The 26,856-nt window shown below is 36.8% G+C and overlaps 1 protein-coding gene across 3 annotated transcripts in view; it reads left to right on the top strand.

Annotated features, from left to right (window-relative positions):
* Window positions 1–25,909, top strand: part of RAD23B (RAD23 homolog B, nucleotide excision repair protein) — a 48,682-nt gene extending 22,773 nt beyond the window's left edge. For all 3 annotated transcript variants that reach the window (XM_008056491.2, XM_021711547.1, XM_008056497.1), the window contains exons 4-10: window positions 1,415–1,683; window positions 6,582–6,637; window positions 11,345–11,472; window positions 14,435–14,570; window positions 16,290–16,417; window positions 17,262–17,432; window positions 24,211–25,909. In XM_008056491.2, coding sequence (XP_008054682.1) covers window positions 1,415–1,683; window positions 6,582–6,637; window positions 11,345–11,472; window positions 14,435–14,570; window positions 16,290–16,417; window positions 17,262–17,432; window positions 24,211–24,324 — 1,002 coding nt within the window. In that variant the 3' untranslated portion in view covers window positions 24,325–25,909. The remainder of the gene's footprint in view (window positions 1–1,414; window positions 1,684–6,581; window positions 6,638–11,344; window positions 11,473–14,434; window positions 14,571–16,289; window positions 16,418–17,261; window positions 17,433–24,210) is intronic.
* Window positions 25,910–26,856: the final 947 nt, after the last annotated feature.

Genomic DNA, 26,856 nt, shown 5'->3' with positions numbered 1-26,856 from the left:
AGGCGTGAGCCACTATGCTGGTCTGTGTATATAACTTTTGACTCCCCCAAAACTACCAATAGCCTGCTGTTGACCAGAAGCCTTACTAATAACATAAACAGTTGATTAATACATATTTTGAATGTTATATACTATATTCTTATAATGATATAAGCTGGAAAAATGAGATTATTAAGAGCATAACAAAATATTTTTACTATTCATTAGTTGGAAGTAGATGATCATAAGAGGTCTTTATCCTCATTGTCTTTACATTGAAATGGTAAGCTGAGGAAGAGAAGCGGTTGATCTTACTGTCTCAGGAGGGGAGAGGTAGAAGAGATGGAAGTGGGGGAGGCAGGAGAGACAGGCACACTCTGCGTAACTTTTATTGAAAAAAAATCCATGTATAAATGGGCCCGTGCAGTTCAGATCTAGTTGTTCAAGGGTCAACTATAATTGCTTTTTGCTTTATGGGAAGCTCTATGGTTCTGCTTCAAGTTCAGAGAGTGCTAACATGTGATTATAACTTTATTTGGCCTTTTTTGTGTTTAATTACATATACATTTAAAAATGCTGTTAACCTGTTTGTACTTGGACCTGTTGGTTTATAATTGATATTGGGAGTTTTCTCCTAAAATACAGTACAGCAGAATACTTGACATGTTTGTAAATAATTATATTTATACTTCCATTTCAAGAAAATAGCTTTGGTGATGCTTTTTAAATGGCAATATGTAGATACTTTAAAGTTATAACCAACTTGCATAAATAGTTTTTTATGCAAAACAGTGTTCCTTCTTGGGGAAGGGGAACATATCTGTATATATTATTTATTTTTGAGGCAGAGTCTCATTCTGTTGCCCAGGCTGGAGTGCAATGGCACAATCATAGCTAACTGTGGCCTCAGGCTTCTGGGCTCCGACAGTCCTGCCGCCTTAGCCTTCCGAGTAGCTGGGACTACAGGCATGGGTCACCACACCTGGCTGCTTTTTTTTTATGTTTTTATAGAGGCACAGCTCTTGCTGTGTTGCTTAGGCTGATCTAGAACTTTTAGCCTTAAGCGATCCTCCCACCTTGGCCTCCCCAAGTGCTGGGTTTATAGGCATGAGCCACTGTGCCCAGTCTTTGGTACTCATTAACTTGACGTGAAGACTGAAATTATTGGCTAAAGCTTAATTGAGGTTGATAGTTAAGATAAAATGTATATATATGTCCTCATGAATTTTGAAAGAGTAACAGATTGCTATTGTTGATCATTTATTATGTCATTTTACAAAATTATTTTCAAGTTACAACTTTGTGTTAATGCTGATTGTTTCTGGCATCCAGTAACAATACAGGCAATATGTAGTATTTTATCATAATTGTTACAAGATCAGATTATATATAGTATTTTATCATAATTATATTGGTTTTTTAAAAATATGTTTAGCCTAAAGCAGTGTCAGCACCAACACCAGCTACAACTCAGCAGTCAAATCCTGCCACCACTACAGCAGTTACTTCCTCCACAGCAACAACTGTGGCTCAGGCCCCAACCCCCACCCCTGCTTTGGCTCCCACTTCCACACCTGCATCCATCACTCCAGCATCAACGACAGCCTCTTCAGAACCTGCACCTGCTAGTGCAACTAAACAAGAGAAACCTGCAGAAAAGCCAGCAGAGGCACCAGTGGCTACTAGCCCAACATCAACTGACAGGTAAGAACTGGATGCTAGGAAACTCTGTCTCCAGATCTGTGTTTAACAAAAACTTCATGCATGTATTTTGATTATTGTTTTGATCAAACTGACTTTGTATCTACTGTGTTAAGCTTTGTTAAAACTTTGAACTCTGACTGAAATATGTTTTATGTGTCTGCTTGGTAGTTTACTCGGGATGATATAAGTGCAAATTTCTATAATCCACTTTTCTGTACTCTTTTGGTGGGGGGTGGGGGATGAAAGGCAAAAACCAGTCAGTCATTATTCATTGTGTTTGGAGCTATTTGTTAGCTCTTATAGGAAAAAGGAAAGTAATTAACATCTTTGGGTTTTTCCTCATCTGTAAAATGTGGATGACAGTAGGGCCTGTTTCATAAAGTTGTTATAATGGTTAAGTAAGATTAATGTCAAAGATGTAGGTGGAAGAGCATACACAGTAAGTGCTGAGTAAGAGTCAGGAATTGTTGACACCTTTTGTTGAACATACAATTTCAATTTTCATTATTATATCTGTGTCTTTGTTGAACTTGTATAGAAATTTAAGCTTCTGCCTGTGTAGATCTTTAGAAAAACATGGTAAAAGTACTGGGATATTTTGGAAGCAAGAAATATTTTCTTCTGGAAAGTTGACGGTTTGGTTTGGTGTGGTTTGGTTTGATTTTGAGTCAGAATCTCACTCTGTCTCCCAGGCTGGAGTGTAGAGGCAAGCTCATGGCTACTGCAGCCTTGACCTACTGGCCTCGGGCAATCCTTCCGCCTCAACCTTCCAGGCAGCTAGAACCACAGGTGCATGCCACCATGCTTGGTTAATTTTTTTATTTATCGTAGAGAAAAGGTCTTGCCAAGTTGTCTAGGCTAGTCTTGAACCCCTGGGCTCAAACAGTCTTCTCACCTCCGCCTCCCAGAGTGCTGGGATTACAGGCATGAGCCACTGCACCCAGCATCAGTTAGCATTATTGAGCAAAGATTTTTTTTTTTTTTTCTCCTCAGATGGTTAGTAAGGGACCAAAGCAAATGCTTTAGTCAGGATTCTCTTGGCTTGAAATTATACAGGGCATTCCCTTTTTTGCCTAATAGCATGAACTATGTTATAGCCTGCCTTCAGTGATACTGGAGCTGGTTGTGTTTTATGATTTAGTGCAACTCAGGACCTCAGTGGCAGCACTTACATGATCCTTAGAATCAGAATCAGACACAATGGGAAGCTGTGCAGTGACTGGAAATACTGTGATATGGAAGGGTGTCTATGATCTGTATGACAGTGCTCAAAACAAATGTAGTTGCGATCCTTTTAGTGTCCTGCCTTTAAGCATGGTTTCTGTGTCTGACCCAGTCAGCCATGTTGGGAGGCATCTGCTTGGTTCATTGCTCACTCTGGATTTCCTTCCAAAGACTTGGTTTCCTGAGAAGATAGCACAGGTTTAGGCAATAAAATATTTTCCCTATGCTTGCTTGGAACGCAGCTTTAGGCCTTATATGACACTATTGCCTAGGTTGATTCATCTCTCCCTTGTACAGCTAGAAATTGCATTTAACTATCTTACTTAGTGGAGACCACTTAGATTGAAGTTAAGCTATTACATAAGTTAATTCTCTGTATTAGAGGGAACTTATGTACTTAACAAATTGGTTTCCCAAGCCATTTAAATATTGTAAACTTAATTATGTCTTGAGTCAATACAATATATCTTATTTTCTTTAATGCTTTTTAAGCTCCTTGTAAAAGCTCATAGTGTGAGAATTCCAAAATAAACACATTTTAATGTGTTAATATCATCAGTTTAAATTTGTTTTCTTTGTTATCATGTTTTTTTTCTTCCTAGAGGTTCAGATTTATTTACCTATTCTGAAGCGTCAGGTTTACTTTTTCAGACCTACAAGGCTGCATAAGTAAGTTTGATGGTCAGTGATCCCGGAAACAGACACTTAAGTTTCTTATTTAGTTGGACTTTGTGTACTAACTACTTATTTCTCAAATTTAGCATCTCAGAGAAAGATCACAAGCAAAGAGGAAAGGAGAAACTCAGCAAGCTTCTGAGTGCGCTTCTTACGTGTGCCTTAGTTTCTTCATGTATGCAGGAAGACATCTAGCATCCTGTAAAGCCCAAAACTTAGAGAATAAATCAGATGTGCTGATATCAATTTGCGAGGTGTTAGGAAGTTTGTCCATCACCACTGGTCTGACATTTCATTATCAGGATTTGTTTCTTTGGGCCAATTTTGTTCTTTAAAACGACTATTACAGTGCAAATTCCACTTGTTGATATTTGCCTTAGAGAAACTGCACTTGTGCACAGGGACTGTGTTATTTGTAATCAAGGACAAATTGGAATTCATCTAAATGCTCATCAGTAAGGAAACAACTTGACCTATGGTTTATTCATCCTAGACAATAGAGCTACTCAAAGTATATAGATAGCATCTTCTCACTGGAATTGTGTTTGAAATGAATTTTTAGGCCCCACATCAGACCTCTAAATCAGAATTATCTTGGGTTGGGTCCCAGAAATCATCAAGCTCTCCTGGTGTGAATTCTTGGGTTTTCTAACATTTGAGAAGCCCTGATACCTGATGCTACAGGGAAGTTAAAACGTGTAATATATAAGCATATTAAATGAATGTGGTTTCAAGGCTTTGTTGTTGAGTGGAAAAGAAAAACAGGTTGCAAAATTGTGTAGGCAGTAACCACAAACTAGGCAAAAACTATAACAATAGCACTGTAAATTTTTTGCGGGTATGAATGTTAATGTGAAGGAAAAAAGTAGAAAAGAGATGAGACACCAACCGATGAGTAGTTTCTTCTGTAGTTGAGTAGGGAAGAAGTAGAGAGGTAGAATCAGTGGTGAAGAATGGTGGTTAAAGTATATGTATACTCAGTCTTATCTGTGGTGCTTGAGGAATTTTAAAAACTAAAAAGATTGCAAATTATTCTGAGGGGAACTTGTCCTACAGGATTTTAAAATATACTATACACAATGATTAGAACAGTTGGGAATGGCTCGTATTAGAAAGATTGCTTAGGGAAATGGATAGTAGTCTAGAAATTGAACCCAATAGATATAGGAACTTAACTCATTCATTCATGACTGCTGATGTGAATTTACGTCATTCCAAGTTATTTTCCTGGTTGCCGCTGGTGTGAATTTAACTCATGGAAGACTATTTTTTTGGGATTATAGTCTGAATAAAAATACAAAGTATGGAATGTTAGTCATTGGTATCTGAGGCATGTCTGCAACCTTCAGCTGTATAGTGAAAAAGGTGACAATTTAGAAAAGACCTTTTCACTTGTGCTTAACAACAGAAGTTTGCAGCAATCAGCTTCAGATTTTTTTTTAAACCCGCTCTTAGTATTAGGAAGTGAATTTAGTTGGTTGTGAATCTTTAAAATAAGATAAAGATGTAATTTCAGACCACTGTGGGGAAAATACCATTGGGATAAATGCCTCACCATCTGGAATGAAAAAGAATGGGTCCCTCATACTGTACATCCATAAAAATAAATTCTAGGTAGATAAGTGTTTAATGTGAACATGAAGCTAGTAGAAAACAAGAGAAAAATAAGAATAATCTTAACTTGGAAAAGTCATTTAAAAAAAGTCATAACAAAAGATTAATAAATTTGACTGTAGAAAAAATTTTAAAGTGAGAAACCAAACTACATTCCTTAATAATAGCTTGATTTGGTCCCGTAAATGAAATATGGTTCATCTGTGGGAAGAAATTGAAATAGATTAGTTGTGCGACCGTGGACTAATTGTTAAGCCAGAAAACACAAAAGCAAGATACAAATTGTTGTTCTTTTAAATAGAAACTGATGTAGTAGTGGTTGTCTCTGGTTAGGAGTCTTGGGTAGGGAAATTATTTCATTTTTATATGTTGTTTTTCTGAAATTTTGCCTTATTTACCTGTTAGTTTTACTACCTAGTTAATGAAGAAACTTTTAAAATTATACTGAAGGATTATTTTAGCATTATATATGCCAGGCACTTTGCTAAGCACTATATTAGCCATAACCCTAGCCACAACACTTCACACTATGTGATACTTTTGTTGACCTCATTGTATTGATGAAGAAACTGAGGCTTAGAAAGGTTAAGTAATTTATGAATCCAAACTTGGGTGCTCTTGCTTTTGCTAGAGGCTTTCTCAGAACTGAAATATAATATGTTTTTGTTTTTAAAAGTGGGGCAGAAGTGTGTGTATGTGTGTGAATCTAGCTACTACTTTTAATATTTTTGCAAACTTCAGTTTATTTTTCTTTGGCTTGCTGTTCATGGTCTTTCATAATTTTGTCTATGTTTTTTAATCCCAGACTCCTACAATTCCCTGACAGAAACTTAAACTGGTTTCTTTTAGGTTGTAACTTGAAATGATCCCACCTTTGCCTTTTTTGTATATGTTATATTCCTTGACTTGATGCTTTCTGTTTCTACATTCAAAACATATCTGTAACACCTCACTGTGTAAAGACTGTAGCCTGATTTGTTTTCTGCATGTGCTTTTGATATTTCTTCTGCTGTGACTTGATTTTATAGATTATTTAACTTCTCATGTAAGTTCTTTCAGGGAAATAATTATGCACTATCTTTTTTTGTATTCCTGAGGTAGATAGTAAGCTGTCTATAAGGGTATTATTGTATATCTTTGGACCTTTAAAATGACAGATTCTCAGAATAAAAGGCGTACTAAGATTGACCATTTTCCCCAAGCCATAAATATTATAGCTAAAGTTTTTGTATGTAATCTAGAAGAGACTTTAAATACTATGGCCAGATTTTTATATTTAATTAAAATCAAAGAATCACCTGCAAATTGGAATTAGTTACCAAACTAATATAAATTAAATTTTATGTACTTTTTGAGATGTGATTTTTCTAAAAATCCTTTTACAGTACATCAGGAGATTCTTCTCGGTCAAACCTTTTTGAAGATGCAACAAGTGCACTTGGTAAGTATCGACTTTATGGTAAAGAAGGGCTTGTTTGTTTGTTGTTTCTGTATTTTATTAGATATAGGGTCTCACTGTGTTGCCCAGGCTGGTCTTGAACTCCTGTCCTTAGGTGATCCTTCTGCATAGGCCCCCAAAAGCTCTGGGATTGCAGGCATGAGCCACTGTGCCCGACAGTGATAAAGTGTTAACTTTATGATTGCTTATAATCAAGCTGTAAAATAATTTAGATAATTATTCAGTTAGTAGCGTTACTAAATTAATATTTTATGTATTAATATATAATATATGAATATTTAATATAAAACTCACATTAAAGCAAATATTTATTTTCTAAATGAATTTTAAATATGCTCTTATCAAGGTCCATCCTTGTGCAGCTTTATTACAGAGTGTTTTTGAAGTGGGTATAAACGGTTCCTATATGTTTCCCTACATCTTGCTGCTTGTGTTGGCTTGCAGCAAAAAGGCCCTTTTATCCCAACCTGTAATTTTACTTATTGAATAATGCCTTTCCATCTTCCTTCACGCCTAAATTTGTCAAAATCAAGAAACTTTTTTTCTCTCTCATGTTAACATCTCCGATACAGTTCCTGCTAATTATTGTTCTCCGGCTGGCAACCCCATTCCCATTCTTTGGTGCTCTTAAATGGCAGGGAGGTAGAAGACTGGCAGCAGGTAGAAACAGCAGCTTCATGGAGTCCCAGTGGTTCCAGCAGCAGTGTAGCACCTCTTAGGATCTGAGCTGCTTCTCTGACTAAGTGAACTTAAACTTCATGATGCCCTTATTACTGTGGAAAATGGCATATACACATAGTGGCAAAATAGTAACTTAAGGTAGTTTGGGCGTACTAAACTCAGTTTTTCATATTTGAGGAATAATTTCCTAGGACTGCTCTGTTACAAAATACTGTATAAATGAGTGTCAAGAAAACAGAAATCACTCTATTTCATACAGGGAAAGACATATTAATCTTAGGAAATTGTTGCAAAGGTATTGGAAAGGCTGAAGAATAAGGTACTCAGAGATCAGTGAACTGTTCTGTGGTGTTGGGACTGGAGCCAACTGGCTCTTGCCCCCAGTGCTGCTATAGGCTCTGGCTGTTGCCCCCGCTGCTGCAGTTGGAATGTACTGATGCCACTGCGCAGAGAGCATGAGTCCATGGCTGCAGCTGCTGCACCTCAGCCTCTGTGGTGACATCTTGTATATCTTTATGTCTCCTAGAGCACCCATTCTCAGCTTTATGGTCTCAGGATCCCTTTATTCTTTCATCTGATTTACCCAGTCTCTGTGTTGATTTATTGCTCCTTTAACTTTTTTGTGTGTGTGTCTGTGATACCACACTTTTCCCTGATTGATGTCTCAGACTATTCTTTCTCAGGCTTTGTAGTTCATTCTTTTAACTCCTTCTAACTAGAAGGAATAAGGTACTCAGACAGAATAAGGTACTCATTTTACCTGACCCTTAAATGTATGAGTTTTCCGTGGTTTCTAAGCCACAGTACAAAGTTGAAACTATGAGAATGGCCGATATCATCCATATTCTATGAGGATTCCCCACATTATAACTCTTGCACATCTCCCTCTGAGCTCCCACACTCATTTCTTTAAACTGCCAACTAGAAAGCCTGTAACTTCCACGATCTTAGGTTTTAAATGGACTCATCTTTTATTGATTTCATCTGATTATTTTCCTTTGTTCCCTTACTTGCTTGTACCATCATTCATTCGTTTACCTCTGCCGGGACTTTGGCATTATCCTTGACCCTCTGCCTCTTTTGGCCTAGTGAGTCTGATTGATTCTCTCCATGTCTCTGGAATATGTGTTTCCACTGCCACTTATCTGCCTTAGTTCAGGTCCTTACCTCACATACTTGGACTTTTCTCATCCATTTGGTTTGCCTCCTTCCTACCAGAGTGGATGTTCTAAAAGGCAAATCCAATGGGGTCGTTGTTAGTTCCTTTAATAGTTTTCTGTGACCGAGAAGAGAAACCCAAAGCTCATTCTTAATGACATGTATGAGGTTCTTTATCACCACCTCTTTTCACCTCATTAGCTATGTTTCTTGTGCATTCTCTCTAGTTTCTTATGAGTCATTTGCCTTCACACTTTTAAGATCTCAGAAGTATTACGCTGGTTATGGGCATTTCCTTCTGAATTTTTATAACTTGATTAATTAGGAAACATGACTTTAGAAGGCATAGTATAAGGATTAGGTTTGGGGACTCTGGGCTGCACAACCTGTTTGTATGTCTGCCCGCATGACTTGCCAGCTATTAATACTTGGATCAAATTTGTAATCTCTCTAAGCCTCAGCCGCCTCATCTTTAAAAAGAGTTGAAAATAAACCTTTCATATAGGGCTGTTGTGAGAACTGGGTGAGAAATATCATGTTAAAATAGTATAGTTCTGATTCTCTACAGCTCTTAATTTTGTTTATATTGATACTGTTTTCTGTATCTGGGAACTAAATTCCTGAAAGAGTATATTGCTACTTAGGTGGCTTTGTGCTAGAATTATATTGGTAAATAATTAAGAAAATAAAAAATGATAAAAAGCGTTATGGGATACAAAAAGAAAAGTTACTTTAAACAAGAGAGCAAGTGCTTAATTTGCACAGTGATATATAGGGGTTTTTTGGCTATTAAATACCTATGTTTTTGAAAATTCTGTAGAAAAAATTATTCAGCAGATACTGTCAGTTTTGTATCAGGGAAACATGGAAAATGGCATGGTCACCTGCACACTCAAACCTACATTCAGGTGAGGGAAAGAAAAAATAATGAAACATAAAACAAATTGCAAATTGTGATCTATGATATTAAGAACACAAAGGGCTTCCCTAAAGAAAAAGAGAAGGCTACTCAGGATGGCAACGTTGCTCTTAAATTTAGAACTGAAATATGTGAAGGCTGGCATGTATAAAGGCTCTGGGACGGGAAAAGTTATGACTATTGAAGTAACCCAGAGAAGCTGAGTGTGGTGGGTGAAGGATTGCTGAGGACTGGGGACCCCAGAAGAGATGAGTTTTTTTGTTTTGTTTTGTTTTGTTTTTAAGTTCACTTTTGCAACTGGCTAAAGAATGGGTTGTAGACATGGGAGCAGGAGTGGAAGCGGGGTGTAATCCAGATCAGAGGCACTTGTGGACTGATCTTGAGTGATGACAGTGGAGAAAGAAGGAACTAGTTGGGTTTGGGATGAATTTAGAAATAGAACCTACCAGGTGTGCTGATAAATTAGACGTGGATGCAAGAGAGAAAGGAACTGAAATCACCAGGTTTCTAGTTCAAGCACTTAGGTGAAAAGAGGTGGTATTTATTGAAAGGGAAAAGATGGGTAATGGTAGGACATACTTGAGGGAGAAATATTATATTGGGATTGGTTGAGTGAGTGGAATGTGAGAAGGTGGGCACAGCATGTTGGCTAGCAATGGCTATGAAGGGAAGAGAGCAAATCCTTCCTGAAAGAGGAACTGGGATGGGGTCAAAGGAGGTGTGTTTTTGTTTCAGGGTGACATATAGGACATAGCTGCTGATCATGATAATTATGTGGAGAGGGAAGGGTGAGAGTGGAGAAGAGAGAGGATAACCAAATCCAGTTTTCTGAGGTGGCAGTAAAGATAATGGTACCTAGAGCACACATGGAAAAAAATAATCATTTTAAATGAGGTAGGAAAATGGGGGGAAACAACTTTAATTCATTCCATTGGAGTGTTGTCTTCTGTTTCCTTGAAGAGCAAGTTAAGTCTTCAGCTGCGAGGAGGGAGAATTAGAGTGTCTGTTGAAATAGTAGTACTTAGGGCATTATTCCAGCTTTGTGTGACATATGAGTCTAGTTTTCTAGCTTCTAACCTCCCTTTCTCCACTGTTTTGATAATATAAGGTGTCATAGGTAAACTGCAGACTTGATGCATCAGAGTTGATTGCTTGAAATGTTCCCCTATATGTTTTCACAATTCAGTCTGTCTTCTCTTGCAGGTTGCATTTTCTGACCTCTCAGCTTTGTACCTGATATTTCTATTGTACTTATGAAACACATGAATTTCCTATTGCTACTATAATAAGTTAACACAAACTTAGTGGTGCAAAACAACAGATTTATCACATTTATCACTTCTAGTACTGTAGGTCAGAAGTCTGACATGGGGCACCGGGCTGAAGTCAAGGGGTCAGTACTCCTTTCTGGAGACTCTAGGGGAGAATTTGTTTCTTTGTTCTTTCCAGCTTTTAGAGGCTACCCACATACCTTGGTTCATGGCCCCTTTTTCTGTCTTCAGAAGCAGCAGCATAGCATCTCTGATCCCTCTTTTGTCCTCTCATCCTCATGTCTGTTTCTCTGACCCTGTCATCATGTTACTCTTCTACTTTTAAAGACTCTTGTGGTTACATTGGGCCCACCCAGATAATACAGGATGAACTCCCCATCTTAAAGTCAACTGCTTAACCACCTTAATTTTGTCTACAACCTTAATTCCCCTTTGCCATGTATATAGTTATAGGTTCCAGGAATCTGACCATGAGCACCTTGGGGGGACCATTACTCTACCTACTACATATATGTTGTAATATGTATTGTTACTCGTCTTTGTAATTTTTGGCACAGCAGTACCTGAAACATCGTATACTTGTAAAAGATTAGGAGTTGTGTGGAGAATCCTTCTTTATTAAATGTTCCTTTTGTTTCCCCACCATTCCTTCTTTTTTAGTGACAGGTCAGTCTTACGAGAATATGGTAACTGAGATCATGTCAATGGGTTATGAACGAGAGCAAGTAATTGCAGCCCTGAGAGCCAGTTTCAACAATCCTGACAGAGCAGTGGAATATCTTTTAATGGTGAGAAACATATTTTGCTTTTCTTCCTTCTAATTAAGATCAAAATCTCAAAGAAATAGCTTTTAAAGGACGAGCTAATTTACTGGATCTCCTAGATAATTTATATAATGTTTTTTTTCCCTAATGCATTACATTTTATGTTGGTAAGATATAAACCTTTTGTAAAGGTTTCTAATATGGTTTTAGCTAGAAAACAATGTGGCTAAATGAGTTGTAAAATTGGTTATCCAGTTGGAGTGTAGCACCTTGTTACCCCAATTATGTCATCCTTAAAGGGTGGCAATTAAGTGTTGAGGGATGGGGGACATATTTTATAATCTAATGGTTCAACATTTTAGTAGCTTTCTAGGTGCCCCTATGATCGGGTGAATTATTTAGAGCAAAATTTCATGCTAGGAGCCCAGGCCAAATTTTATTTGTTTATACTGTGTAACTTTCTGTTATTAGTTGCCAACTTTTCAAAATTAGGATATTTCACATAAAAATACAGGTTTTTGCTTTTTTTTACTGGCAGTAAGGTATATGAGATATAGGTTGTGGAGGACATTGACTGAAACCCTGTGTATTTTATTAAATTGAGAATCTGCTTGTTTTATAGATGTGACCCAGGCTCAAGTATTGTCTTAATGTTTTTAGTCTTAAACTTTCATTTTATTATTGTTTTTGATGTTTTAGAGTATTATCAAAGTCTGAATTGCCCAATCTTAGAGATCTACGATCCTCTTTTTTTTTTGATTTGGAGTCTCACTCTGTCACCCAGACTGGAGTGCAGTGGCCGCTTCTGGCCACCGCATCCTCGCCTGCTGGGCTCTGGCGATCCTTCCGCCTCAGCCTTCCAAATAGCTGGAACTACAGGCACGCACTACCACGCCCGGCTTTTTTTTATTGATTGTAGAGATGGGGTCTCGCCAATCCTAACTCTTTGGGGAATACAATCTACAGTCCAACCCATTCTTTAGTTTCTAGGTCGTACTTCTTTGGGAGGCTAAGATTGCTTGAGCCCAGGAGTTCAAGACCAACCTAGGCAACATAACAAGACTTCATCTCTGCAAAATGAATGAATGCATCAACACATCGCTCTTTTGTTATCCTCCTGGGTAGTGGTTTTTTGTTTTTTTTTTTTTAAATGCTGGCATTTACTTGTCTGATTTGTTTAGAGTTGAGGAATCCTATTGGCTGAATAATTGTTATGAATCTGCCTTTGCTTTTGTGGCATGGCTTTAATTTATACCTGATTTAGAATTCTACATAAGTTTAGTAGTAACAGATGTTTTGGTCTAATGGATGTGAAGTTTTGAGGTATTAAAAAAGAATCACTGTTTCCTAAATTGCTGAATTTTAAAATTGCTTCAGACACAGAGAAATAGATGATAGACTAGTTCATGAAACAAAGGGTTTTTGGTATATTTACTGTTTGTTTCAAAGACTGAAAACTGCTTTTAGCTGTAACTAGTTAACATGTAAATGAATGTGAAGGAATGGAAAGAAGAAACCTTGATAATTTATCTACTAGGAGCCTATATGCCATGTGTGAAAACTAGAGGAAGACGTATAGTAACTTTTTAGTTTAACAGACCTATTTGAGAATTTGTTGTAAGCTCTAGATTCTAAACTTGTATGTAGTTTGTTAGCACTTCATAACTGCTCATCTGAATTAAAGGTTTAAATTGGTGAACTCTTGCAAAAACGTTTGTTTCTAATGCCTGGAGTGACATCTAATATAGGCAGTCATTTTCTTGCTGATCGTTACCCTTCATTCTTTATATGCTGATAAGTTTAGCTTCTCGGCTTATTAGAAAATGGAAGCGTTTACCATCTTTTATTATAATACTTCCTCATTCTCTGATCTAAAAGAACTTGATAAAGACTTGTAGATGAAAAATCTATAAATCATGTGCATCAAAATAGGATGTCCTGAAAAGTCTTTGTACAATTTAAGCTATAATAACTTCAGAAGATAAATACTACAAACTTGGAAAAAGCATTGCCTAAAAGTGAATTTTGAAACATGAATTTTAATTTTTGTATTGGGCACTTTCTGAATGTCACTCTCTTGGTACCATGCATCAGTAGAGATCCTCCTGCTTGGCCACTCTGGTACCCGATCTGTATCCATTAGACATTTTTTCCCCCCAGAAGTAATTTCACAACTGTCAGATGTGCATCAAAACCTCTTTCTTTGGACAGTCTTAAGGCTAGGATCACAAATTCCAATCCTATCACTGAGCAGCAGCTGATGAAATTTTCTAAGAAGTTCAAAGATCAAGTACAGCAACATGTGGCACAAAAATGTTAGTTATGGCCGGGCATGGTGGTTCAAGCCTGTAAACCCAGCACTTTGGGAGGCTGAGGTGAGGGAATTGCCTGAGCCCACCGGTTTGAGAACAGCTTGGGCAACTTGGTGAGACCTCATCTCTACAATAAATCAAAAAGTTAGCTGAGTGTGGTAGTGCACGCCTGTAGTTCTGGCTACTTGGAAGGCTGAGGCGGAAGGATCGCCTGAGCCCAGCAGGTCAACACTGGGGTGGCTGTCAGCATGCCACTGCACTTCAGCCTGGGTGACAGAGTGAGACTCTAATTAAAACAAAAAACAAAAAAACCCCAACTTGGTTATATTTGGTTTTAATAAGATACATGTATTAATATTTTTCAAAATTAAAAAATTAGATGTGCCTGGCAGGTATACTATTGGACAGCACAGCTAGAGAACATTTCCATCATGGCTTGAAGTTCTGTTGGATGATGCTGCCTTACATTATAGCATTTTTATTGGGTTTTTATTTAGGCCAGTTCTAATTCGAATCCATGTAGCTTAATAATCCTTTACTTTTAATTGAAGTAGACATCTGTTTGATGCTTTTAAAAATTAGACAAGATGTTAGACTATAAATCTTTTACTCTGTATAATATTTAACTGATTGTGAATGATGGGATATCTTAAAGCCTGGAAATTGTGTTCTAGGGAATCCCTGGAGATAGAGAAAGTCAGGCTGTGGTTGACCCCCCTCAAGCAGCTAGCACTGGGGCTCCTCAGTCTTCAGCAGTGGCTGCAGCTGCAGCAACCACAACAGCAACGACTACAACAACAAGTTCTGGAGGTAAAGTGCAATCTTTTGAATGGGAGAGGAAATGCCCTGAATTTATAGTGTAAAGTAATTTAATCTGAAATACTTCAGAAATGAGACTTATTCCCAAAGCATTTGATAACTCTTAAAATAAGTTGTCTATTTACTAATGTATGAGAAAGGCCCAAAAGAAATTCTACCAAGTGGATAGAAAAGGTATCCTCGCTTATATTAAAATCAACACTAAAGTTTTGTCAAAGGGCATAGTTTTGTTTTATTTATTCTAAGGAAAACATGCTTTCCAGTTTGCATTTAGTGTTACTTTCTGAAGCCATTCAGAATGGTTTGCTTGCTTTTTCTCTCTCCATAAATGTTATAAAGTATGTATAATTGCACAGCCAACGGAATCTTAGTAGTTATTATACAACCAAGTAAATGAAGCCCTGAGAGGTTTCAATCTAGTATCCAGAGCAAAGCTTGAATTCCAGTCTCTGGCTACAGAATGAAGCCAGGAGCCTATGGTTGGCCTAGGATTTACATAGTATTCTCCTTCATTCTTTCTTGTGTATATTGACAAAGTAATTTAAACAGTTTCAAAGAGGTTGTTCTTTCTCGCGCTTCCTGTCTCTAATTATGATAGTCACCTCTAGTTGGCAAAAATTGCTAAGTGCTTCGTATGAAGTCTCCCAGAGGACAGGCCTTTCACTTGTTGAGATTCAGCCTGATCATGGGAAGAAGAGACATCTTGGCTTTGCTTCGGATTTGGGGTGCTGTCCTTTTCAGCACTTATTAGGTGACATAGTCTCTGAGTCTCATTTTCATCATCTATAAAACTAGTGTTATATAAAGAAGAATAAATACCTGTGTGTTATGGTCATTTTTCCCTCAGTATCACTGGAATTAACGTTATGGTCATTTTAATTTGAATGACTGTCTTCCTGAATAGGAAGTGACAGCATACATCCTAATTATCTTTTACTCATTTGTAACCTCAAAAACAATTCCTTTGCATACAATTTTTAGTTTCCTATATAACCAGACAAGTACCAGCACCCTCCAAAATCACATGTTCTTGTGCCTTATTTGACACTATTAATATTTATTATTGTAAATGGATTTTAGACCAAAGACTTTTGGATGTATTAATACTAGATTGTCTTGACAGCTTATCTATCTCACGTTTTTATAGTTCACAGATGTTTGAAATTTAATAGTAATAACCAAAAGTCTTTTTCTGCATTGTCATTAAGTTTTATTAAAACAACTCCTTATCTGAAAACCTGAACCTAAGTATTAAATATCGTTCTCTCACTTGTTTGGTTTATCATTTCGCAGGAATTCAAGCTCAGGTTGTGTTCTTTGAGGGGTTTTGGTTGTATTATAAAATAAGTGGGGTTTTTTGTTTTTGTTAGTCTTGGTGTATATTTTTCTTAGGAACTTTTAAGCAACAGGAACAACTTTTAGTACTTTTTATTTTGACAGAACACTTGCAGGGCACAATGTGGGTTTTTTTTTTTTGAGTACCCAGGTCAATTCTAGGAAAGCTTGGTTCAATACTATAGCATTCTCTATTCTGTCTTTGCTTGTAGGCATAATTTCTGCTGCATAAAACTTCCACAAGTTGGTACAGCTTGAAGACTTCCTAATTATTTTATTATATTTTTAACTTGATAGTATTTGCTGTCTGAATGTATGATTTATTAGCTCTTTGTATTTACAGCTTTTGTTTAAAAATGTTTTTGTATATTTTAGGACATCCCCTTGAATTTTTACGAAATCAGCCTCAGTTTCAACAAATGAGACAGATTATTCAACAGAATCCTTCCCTGCTTCCAGCATTGCTACAACAGATAGGTCGAGAGAATCCTCAGTTATTGCAGGTGACTATTTAATCAGTGTCAATTTCAAAAAAATGAGGTTAGAGTGTGTCACATTTTGAAAAAGTTCATGAACATCCTTCCGCCTCCCCTACCAACTCTGAGAATGGTGAAAGCATTCTTCCAGGCTACACTCACTAGAATATTAGTTCTAGATGGGTGTACATGTTGGGATCTGGAGGTTGGGTTAATTTAAGTTGGCTAAATAATCAGTTTGGGAAATGTTTTCTCTTTCCTTTTTGGAGATTGCCAGTGCACATTAAAGAATCTGAGAGGCAATTTAAACAAAGAAGCAATTTAAACAAAGAATGGCTTCTCAGATTCTTTAATGTGCACTGGCAATTATTTAAATTATTTTCCCAAACTTATTTAAATTTTCCAAACTTATTTAAATAATTATTTAAATTTTTTTCCCAAACTTATTAACAGTGGAGGTATTGCCTCTTAGAAAAAATAGCCGTGGGCTTCTTTAATGTTCAGATCACCAAATATTTGTATTTTGTACATCACTGTACTGCCTACTAGTGTGAAGGTAAAAAATAATTATATGCACATATTAGGAATAAGTTCTGTCTACTTTTATAGTCCAACAATAGTTTTTAACATAGGTGGGGGAGTGTCATTTATGAAAGAATTTGAATTCCCTTCACTGTTTATCTTGTTCAGAAGTACTGTTTCCTTAATAATGTACAAGCAATCACATCCTTCCAAAAACAGAATAATCCAGAATGACTTTAAAATATTACATTTGCAAAAGTATAGCCTTTTCTCTTGTTTGTATTTAGAATTACTGTTTTCTTGACAATACTTAATGTACTGTTTTCCTCTGTGCTTCACATTACCACAGCAAATTAGCCAACACCAGGAGCATTTTATTCAGATGTTAAATGAGCCAGTTCAAGAGGCTGGTGGTCAAGGAGGAGGAGGGGGAGGCAGCAGTGGAGGAATTGCCGAAGCTGGAAGCGGTCACATGAACTACATTCAAGTAACACCTCAGGAAAAAGAAGCTATAGAAAGGGTGAGTTTCAGTAAAACTAAAATTTAGTTCCTTAGTTATACTAGCCATGTTTCAGATATTCAGGACTCACATGAGGTTAGTGGCTACTATTGGACAGACGTAGAGTATTTCTGTTTCCTGGAAATAGTTCTGTTGGACATAGTCATGTGGAGCATTGCCCTAGGAATTACAATAGAGACAATTTCTTTTTAGCCCTGCTCCCTGGTCTTGTCCTTTGCGAAGCCAAAGGACTAGCAGTAAAGTGCCAGCCTTGCATGAAGCAGGCATAGATATGTTAAAAACTTTGTGTGCCCAGTTCTAAATTATTCGTTTTTAATTTTATATTTTAAACCTTGCTTCATTATTGTTACTAAAATATAAAGTAAATATGTTAACTGATGTAAGGATTGTGTAAGTTAAATACCAGAACTCAGTTGTCCTGATTCTCTTTACCTCCTTACCAGGTCAACGAGTGTAGGTTGTGGCACTGCAGTAACCTAATTTTTATGATACAGTGATTAGTCATTTTCTTCTCCATTTTTAATATTTTGTAAACAGGGAATCGTGGGAATCATAATACTTGCCCTGTCTTAACCTTACAGAGTGTTTTGGGATGTTTTGAGTGTTTCCAGATCAAGTGCATTTTAACTTAAAACAATCATCTCAAGTGCATTTTAACTTAAACAGTCATCTGAACAGTAATTTTTTTCTTGTTTATAATATATAGGAGTGTTGGAGATTTATTTATAATTATGTTTTCTAAAAACTATATGAGGGGGACCCAAAAAAGCCCTAGAATTTATTTATAAAAAATTGTGTATTCTTACATGTTTAAACTTTAGTCACCTTCAAAATACTTTGCACTTGATGCAATACACCTGTCAAGATGCTTCTTCCACTGCTCAAAATGAGTTTTTGAGCCCGTCAATTTTGGTGTCTTTTAGTAATATGCTGTTCTTTGTTTTATCTCTTGCGTATTGGCAAAATGTTTCCCTTTGAGGACTTTCTTCATCAGGGAAACAAAAAGTAGTCACTCAGGGTGAGATCGGGTAAATAGAGAGGGTGGGGGACAGGGGTCATGCCATTTTTGTCAATATTTCACTGCCGTTCATTGTTTGTGGAAATTACCTATCATGAAATGGACAAATGTGTTGAAAGAATCTAAAAAATAATAATAATTTCACTGAAGCTAAACGCAGCTTCTCACAACAATCCTAGCTGGTACTCTGGTGCGGATGAGTTCCTAGAACACTTAAGCAGGAGAAGCCTATATCGTAAGGGGCCCACCCTCCAACAAATAATTCCAAGGCCAGGCACGGTTGCTCACACCTGTATTTCTAGCACTTTGGGAGGCTGAGGTGAGAGGATTCCCTGAGCCCAGGGCTTTGAGACCACCCTAGGAATTCGATGAGACCTCATTTTTATAATAAATAAAAATATTAGCTGGGCAAGGCGGCGTATGCCTATAGTTCCTATATTGCCTATAGTTGGAAGGCTGAGGCAGAAGGATCTCCTGAGCCCAGCAGGTCAAGGTTGCGGTAGCCGTGAGTGTGCCACTACATTCCAGTCTGCACTCTGGGTGACAGAGTGAGACTCTGACTCAAAAAATTCCAGTTTTTGGGGGGGGTCCCCCCTCGTATACTGTGCTGATGTGTGTGTTTTTTTTTTTCCTCCTTAAATAATTCAGGTGAGTAAATGACACTTAAATTGTTTTATAGCAACTGTTTTTGTTTTTGTTTTGTTTTTTGAGTCTGAATCTCCTTCGCCTAGGCCTTGATCTCCTGGGCTAAGGGTCTTTTTGCCTCAACCTCCTGAGTAGCTGGTACTACAGACACATACCGCCGTGTTGTCCAGGCTGATCTCAAACGCTTGGGCTCAAGCAGTCGTTCCCTCTGGGCCTACCAAAGTGCTGGGAATATGTGTGAGCCAACACACCTGGCTACAACTGTTTCTCTTTTGGATTTAGAGTTAAAAGTTTCTGGTTTATGTGTTTTCAGATATTTTTCTCTCTTTTTAAAAAAAATTTTTTTTTTTAAATTTTTTTTATTTTTGAGTTGGAGTCTCACTCGGTCACCCAGACTGGAGTGCAGTGGCCGCTCCTGGCCACCGCAGCCTCGCCTGCTGGGCTCCAGCGATCCTTCTGCCCCAGCCTTCCAAGTAGCCGGAATTACAGGCATGTGCTACCACACCCGGCTGATTTTTTGATTTATTGTAGAGATGAGGTCTCGCTGCCCAGGCGGGTCTCAAACCCGCGGGCTCAGGCAATCCACTCACCTCAGCCTCCCAAAGGCGCGGGATTACAGGCTGAGCCACCGAGCCCGGCTTCTTTTTTTTTAAAGCATGCTTTTCATATCATATCTAAGAGAATATTGCCTAATCTCAGGTCAAGAGCCTTCTTCTTCTCTTTCATGTAGGTTTATTTATGATTTTGAATTCCTTTTTGTGTATGGTGTGAGATGTTGGTTTCCAGCTTCATTCCTTTGCTGTGTATATCCAGTTGCCTCATCACCATTTGTGAAAAGATCACTCTTTTCCTTACTAAATTGCCTTGGTACTCTTGTTGAGAATCAGTTGACCATAAATGTGAGGATTTATTTCTGGACCCTCAATTCTTTTATTGATCTGTATATTTACTCTTAAGCCCCTATCTCATTTCCTGATTACTGTGGCTTTCTAGTAAGTTTTGAAATTGAGAAGTATTAAGTGCTTCCATTTTATTCTTGTTTCCAAGGGTTGTTTTGGCTATTCTGGATTCCTTGCATCAATTTTAGTATGAACTTGTCTAATTTTTACAAAAAAAGTGGCTAGGATTTTGATAGAGATTGTATTTATTCTGTAAATGAATTTAGAGAGAATTGCCATGTTAATAATAATCTATTTTACCAAGCCACAAACATGGGATGTCTTTCCATTTATTAGGTTTTCTATAATTTCTTTCAACAGTGTTCTGTAGTTTTCAGTGTGAAAATTATGCTCTTATTTTGTTGAATCTACTCCTAAGTATCTTTATTCTTTTTTGATAAGTTCCTGTGAAATTTTCTCTTAATTTTATTTTTTATGATTCATTGCTGGTTATATAAAAATACGATTTAATTTTGTATATTCACCTGACATCTTAAAACCTTCCTGAACTCATTTATAGTTCTAGTAATTTGTGTGTGTTCTTTCAGGCTTTCCATATACAGGACCATATCTGCAAATAGAGATAGTTTTACTTCTTTTCCAATATGGATAGATATTATTTCTTTTGTTGTGTAAGTGTTTTTTCTAGAGCCTTCAGTCTTATTATATGGTGCTGGACTCAGTCTGCTAGTATTTTGTTGAGAATTTTCACATGAATTCATAAGTAATACTGGTCTATAGTTTTCTTGTGATGTCTTTGTCTAATTTTGATATCAGTGTAATAGTGGCCTTATTAGAATGTGTTGGGAAATGTTTTCTCCTCTGTTATCTGGAAGCATTTATTAAGAATTGATGTTAATTATTCTCTAAACAATTGATAGTAAAGCTACCTGGGCTGGGCTTTTCTTTTTGGGAAGCTTTGTGATTACTAATTCAATCTCTTTGCTTGTTATAAAGGGTCGCTTTATGTTTTTTGTTTCTTCTGGAGTCAGTTTTGGTATTTTTTGTCTTTCTAGGAATTTGTCTGTCTTGTCTAAGTTACCTATATCTATCTATCTATCTATCTATCTATCTATCTATCTATCTATCTATCTATCTATCTTTCTATCTAAGAATGAATGAATGAGTCGGAGTCTCACTCTGTTGCCCAGGCTGGAGTGCATTGGCATGCTCACAGCCACTGCAGTCTCAACCTCTGCTGGGTTCAGGTGATCCTTCTGCTTCAGCCTTCCAAGTAACTGGACCTACATGCATGTGCCACCACGCCTAATTCTTTTTTTTTTAAATTTATTGTAGAGACTAGGTCTCACGTATTTCAGGCTAGTCTTGAACCTGGGGGTTTGACAATCCTCTCGCCTCCACCTCCCAAAGTGCTGGGATTATAGGCGTGAGCCACCATGCCCAGCTAGTCCTGATTTTAGTGATTTGAGTCCTAAGATTTTGTTTTTTCTCAGTCAGTTTAGTTAAAGACTTGTCAACTTTGTTATTTTTAAAAGAACTAACTTGGTTTTGTTGATTCTGTTTTTTTAGTCTTATTTTCTCTCTAATCTTTATTATTTTCCTCCTCTTGCTTGCTTTGGGTTCAGATTGTTCTTTTCCTAACTTAATGAGGAAGGTTAGATTATTATCTTTAGTTTTTGAGTCAGAGTCTTGTTTTGTCACCGAGGCTAGCCTGCAAAGGGATATGATCATGACTCAATAGAATAGCCTTGACTTCCTGGGCTCAAGCAGTTCTGCCACCTCAGCCTCCCCAGTAGCTGAGACTACAGGCGCATACCACCATGCTGGGCTAATTTTTAAATTTTTTTGTAAGAATGAGATTTTGCTATGTCACCCAGGCTGGTCTCGAATTCCTGGGCTCAAGAGATTTTCCTGCCTCAGCCTCCTTAATGCTGGGATTATAGGCATGAGCCACCATGCCTGGCTTAGCATCCCATGTTTCAGTATGTTGTGAATTTGTTTTCATTTATCTCCAAAGTATTTGCTAATTTCTCCTACAGTTTCTTCTTTGATTCATTAGTTATTTAAGATTGTGGTTTCTACATATTTATGAATTTCCCAGATTTTCTTCTTTCTCTCTTTGTTGTCGTTGTTTTGGTAGTGGTGGTTGTCCTTAAACAGGTCTCCCTTTCTGACCCAGGGTGGAGTGCAATGGCACAAACATGGCTTACTGCAGCCTCAAGCTCCTGGCGTCAAGGAGTCCTCCAGGTTCAGCTTCTGGAGTAACTAGGACTGTAGCACACACCACCACACCAGGCTTGATTTTAAAAATTTTTTTCTTTTCTATAGGTACCCTATTGGTTTTGTATTTTGCCCAGGTTGTCATCTTTTGATTTCTAAGTTCAGAGAACATACTGTCAATCCTTTAAAACTTAACTGCAATTTGTTTTATGGCCTAACACTGTCTTTCTGAAGAATGTTTTATTTGAGAAGAATGTATATGTGCTCTTGCTAAGTGCTCTATAAATGTCTGTTAGGTCTAGTTGCTTTGTAGTGTTATTCAGATCTTGAGTTTTATTATTGTTTGGCCTGTTGGTCTTTTTTTTTTTCTTCCTTTTTTTTTCCCTTTTTTTTTTGAGTTGGAGTCTCACTCTGTCACCCAGACTGGAGGGCAGTGGCTGCTTCCGGCCACCAGAGCCTCGACCTGCTGGTCTCCAGTGATCCTTCCGCTTCAGCCTTCCAAGTTGCTGGAGCTACAGGCGCGCGCTACCATGCCCAGCTAATTTTTGATTTATTGTAGAGATGAGGTCTCACCAAGTTGCCCAGGAGGGTTTCGAACCCGCATGCTCAGGCAGTCCACTCACCTCAGCCTCCCAAAGCGCAGGATTACAGGCTGAGCCACCAAGCCCAGCGGCCTGTTGGTCTTTTGCCTTAACTGTGGATCTACTATTGAAGGGGGGGGTAATCTCCAATTATTGTTGAATTATCAATTTCGTCCTTCACATCTCAGTTTTTGTTTCGTGTGTTTTAGAACTTTGTTACATATGCTTGTAATTGTTGTATCTTCCTGACCCTTAAAAAAAATCATAATCTTTGCCTCTGGTGACAATTTTTATCTTAAAAATCTATTTTGTTTGATACTGTGTTGCCATTCTAGCTGCCTTTTGGTTACTGTTTGCATAGTATATATTTTTTTCTATTCTTTTACTTTCAGCATTTTTGTATCTTTGATCTAAAGTGTGTGTTTTGTAGCAGCAGATAGTGGAATTTTACTCTTTTACTTCAACTAGCCTAGCTTTAGTCTGGACAAGACCCAGATATCAAACTTATTTTTAAACTTTTTCTTTTTTCATGGATGGGTAGTTGTTCTGCTGAATTGGAGTTTTTGCCCAGTTTTTAAAAGGTCATTTCTGGAAACATCTAACACAAAGTGATTGAGACAATTGAGGGTATTTATAAATAACATTTGACTGACAGTTGTACCTAGTGAATTAGGTTATAAAGACTTTTTTTTTTTTAGTTTTTAAAGGCTTTGAAAGCAATGAGTATTGCATCACAAGCGATTTTTCATAAACTAAGAAAATGAAATTAAGTAGTTGGTATTACCATTTAAAATGCTATAAATGTTGAGCAGATAAAAATAGAACATGTATGTCTTGGTTTAAAAATATATACTGTAATATTACTAATAACTGGCCACCTGTTTTTCTAATATGAAGTGTTGAATGTGACAATACAGTTGAGAGTAATGTTTGACCTGAATGGAAGACATGAGTTGCTTTGACAAAACATATTTGCTTTTAATTTCTAAAAATTAGGTGAGGTAATTAAACTGTACTCCAGGTACTCTTGTCCTTATCTTCACCTTAAATATACTAAAAGCCATTTGATTTATAAATTTCTACAAGATCATTTGATTAGCGGCTAATTTTTAGTTATACCAAAGAGTGTTTGCATAGTATATGCTGATCTGAATCTTCAACTAGAAACAAAGACTTTTAAAGGTGATTATCTGGATTCCATCTAGCTTCTTGGATTGAATAGCAAATCCATATTCAGCTAGAGATGAATTCATGGAAAATTTTCAAGAATTTTTTGGGTTGTGATTTGTTTTCAAGTAATGCTTGGTCAGTAATGCTATGCTGGGTCTATAATATGTAAAGAAAATTAAATATGTCATTATTGGTGGGCTAGATTCATATACACATATACATATATATTTCTTCTTTTCTTCCAGTTAAAGGCATTAGGATTTCCTGAAGGACTTGTGATTCAAGCATATTTTGCTTGTGAGAAGAATGAGAATTTGGCTGCCAACTTTCTTCTACAGCAGAACTTTGATGAAGATTGAAAGGGACTTTTTTGTATCTTACACTTCACACCAGTGCATTACACTAACTTTGTTCACTGGATTGTCTGGGATGACTTGGGCTCATATCCACAATACTTGGTTTAAGATAGTAGATGGTTGGGGGTGGGGAGGGAGGGATCTAGGATATAGGGCAGGGATAAATACAGTGCATGTCTGCTTCAATTAGCAGATGCTGCAACTCCACACAGTGTGTAAAATATTATACAACCAAAAATCAGCTTTTGCAGGTCTTTATTTCTTCTATAAAACAGTAGGTAACTTTTCCTAGGTTTCACTTTTTAGTGTACTAGATCCAGAAACTTAGTGTAATGCCCTGCTTTATATTTCTTTGACTTAACATTGGTTTCAAAAAGAATCTTTGCTACCTAGAATTTACAGTCTTTGTTTCATGGCAACACTGGATAATGGCTTTGTGAAATTTAAAAAATTTTTGTAGCAACTGTAAACAGAAATGCCAAATTATTGATGGTTAATTGTTGCTGCTTCAAAAATAGTATAAAATTAATGTGTAAGGAAGCCCATTCTTTCATGTTAAATACTTAGGGTCGGGGGGAGAAAGGGGAAACCTTTTCTTAAAAATGAAAATAATTACTGCTATTTTAAAATTTCTTGATTATTGAATGTGAGATCCTTCTAACATGATTTGAGAAGCTGTACAAGTATAGGCAGAGTTATTTCCCTGTTTACATTTTTTGTTTGTTTTGGGGGGAAATTGGTAGGTGTCTAATTACTGTTTACTTCGTTGTTATATTGCAGTAAAAATTTTAAAACAACCATTGCATGTTTGCTTTTGATGTATCCCTTTGTGAAATTAGCACTTTGGGGGCCAATGTAGAAATGCAGCATTCACTCTCCCTCTTTTCTTCCCTTCCCTCAGCAGATGTGTTTTATCAGCAAGTCATGAGTCAAACTGCTGCCCTTTTTAAAAACTCACAAAATGCTGATTCAGTTCAAAATTAATTGCAGATGTTTCAAAATTGGGTTTCTGATATTTGTAAATGTCTTTATTAGATAAAAGTATTATCATTAAAGTCATTCGTATTTTATTGCTTTCAAAAAGAGAAGGTAGATAAAACTATAATGCAACTTTTTTTTGCATTGGAAAGACTGGCGAAATCTTTTGCGGGGGTTGGGAGATATGACTGGAAAAGTACTTTGGGAAATATGCAATCAAGATATGACATATTAAAAGAAAAATTTCAATAGCAGTGTTGGCTTTTATTTGGATTTTTGTTTTTTCAATCTTCGTTTTTTCTTTGGAATCTCTTCATTGGCATTGTTATTTGATTATAAAGAGGCGGCAGATGTCTACTTGTTCAGTTTTTCAAATCTGTTTTCCTGAATATAAACAGACTATTTAAAGAAATAATTTGGGTTTTGGTTTGATTTTTTTGTTTTTGTTTTTACCATCTGATACTGAGTAAGAAGATGAATTTGCACAGATTTCTCCCTGTATAATCTCTTGCAATATCTTTAGCACAGTTTGGTGATGACTTTTAAGCTTTACGTCATGCACTAGTAACCTGTCTCTTACAAAAATAAATGAAACCATGATTTTCCCTCACGGTGTATCATGTTTAATTTTCATGTGTTTATTCCATAAACATGCCAGGTTATTGGACTTTGTATCACCTGTATGTTTTATAATGGTTCATGCATAATGTCTCAGGAGAATAAATTGAAGATTCAGAAATATGTTGATTTTTCAAGGCAGAGCAATGAGTTGGGAAGAGGGTGGCATTTCTGGTCGGATAATGGAATACTCTCATTTATTTTATGACATCCTGTCTGCTCAGAGCATAGTGAAAACTGGAAACAGAAAAAACCAGCAGCCGCTTCTTTTCTCTGGAAGGGGACAGCAGAAGTTGATGGCATGGAGCTTTTGTCCTTGGACGGCAAATCTACATATAGTAGGATTATTATTAATATTGCCAGAAGACAGCTCAGGCCAAGTTTTTACCATTCCTTACAATACATTGTTTACCTGCTTCTTAAAGAATCAGCCAAGACACCATTAAAATAAATAGGCTTTTTGTGCCTTTTGCTGTTATTGTTTAATTTAGAAACTGTTTTGAAAAATCTCATAATGTAAGTGGCTGTTGGACTTTGGAATTTTGCATTTGAGGTATTCTGATACTGTCATCTATTTCTTGAAATATTTGTATTGTTTAGTTGCTTTATGGGAAATGTGAGGAAGCCTAAGTTTATATTTGTAAAATTCTTGTGCTACTTTCTAGTCCAATATTTTTTTCATTGTTTAAAAATATTGAAATGTTTCAATATAATTTTTTTCCTGTACCAGATGGTTAGGATTATAAAATATTTTCAATACATCTAACATTGCATTTCTCATTTTTTAAATGATTCTGTCACATAGAATCTTAGATTGAAAGTTGATAATGCCTCTGTCACCGATACTTCTGTTTCCTTCAGTAATTGGTGATGTAGCGTATAGGAGGCCCAGGCACTAGATTGATTTTATTGGGTCTTCTGGTTCTTAATACATCAAGA

Source organism: Carlito syrichta, unplaced genomic scaffold, assembly GCF_000164805.1.
Source record: "Carlito syrichta isolate Samal-C Ts95f unplaced genomic scaffold, Tarsius_syrichta-2.0.1 Scaffold84677, whole genome shotgun sequence".
In the NCBI taxonomy this organism is placed as follows: domain Eukaryota; kingdom Metazoa; phylum Chordata; class Mammalia; order Primates; family Tarsiidae; genus Carlito; species Carlito syrichta.
Note: the sequence above shows the minus strand (reverse complement) of the source record. Positions and strands in the feature narration are given on the sequence as shown.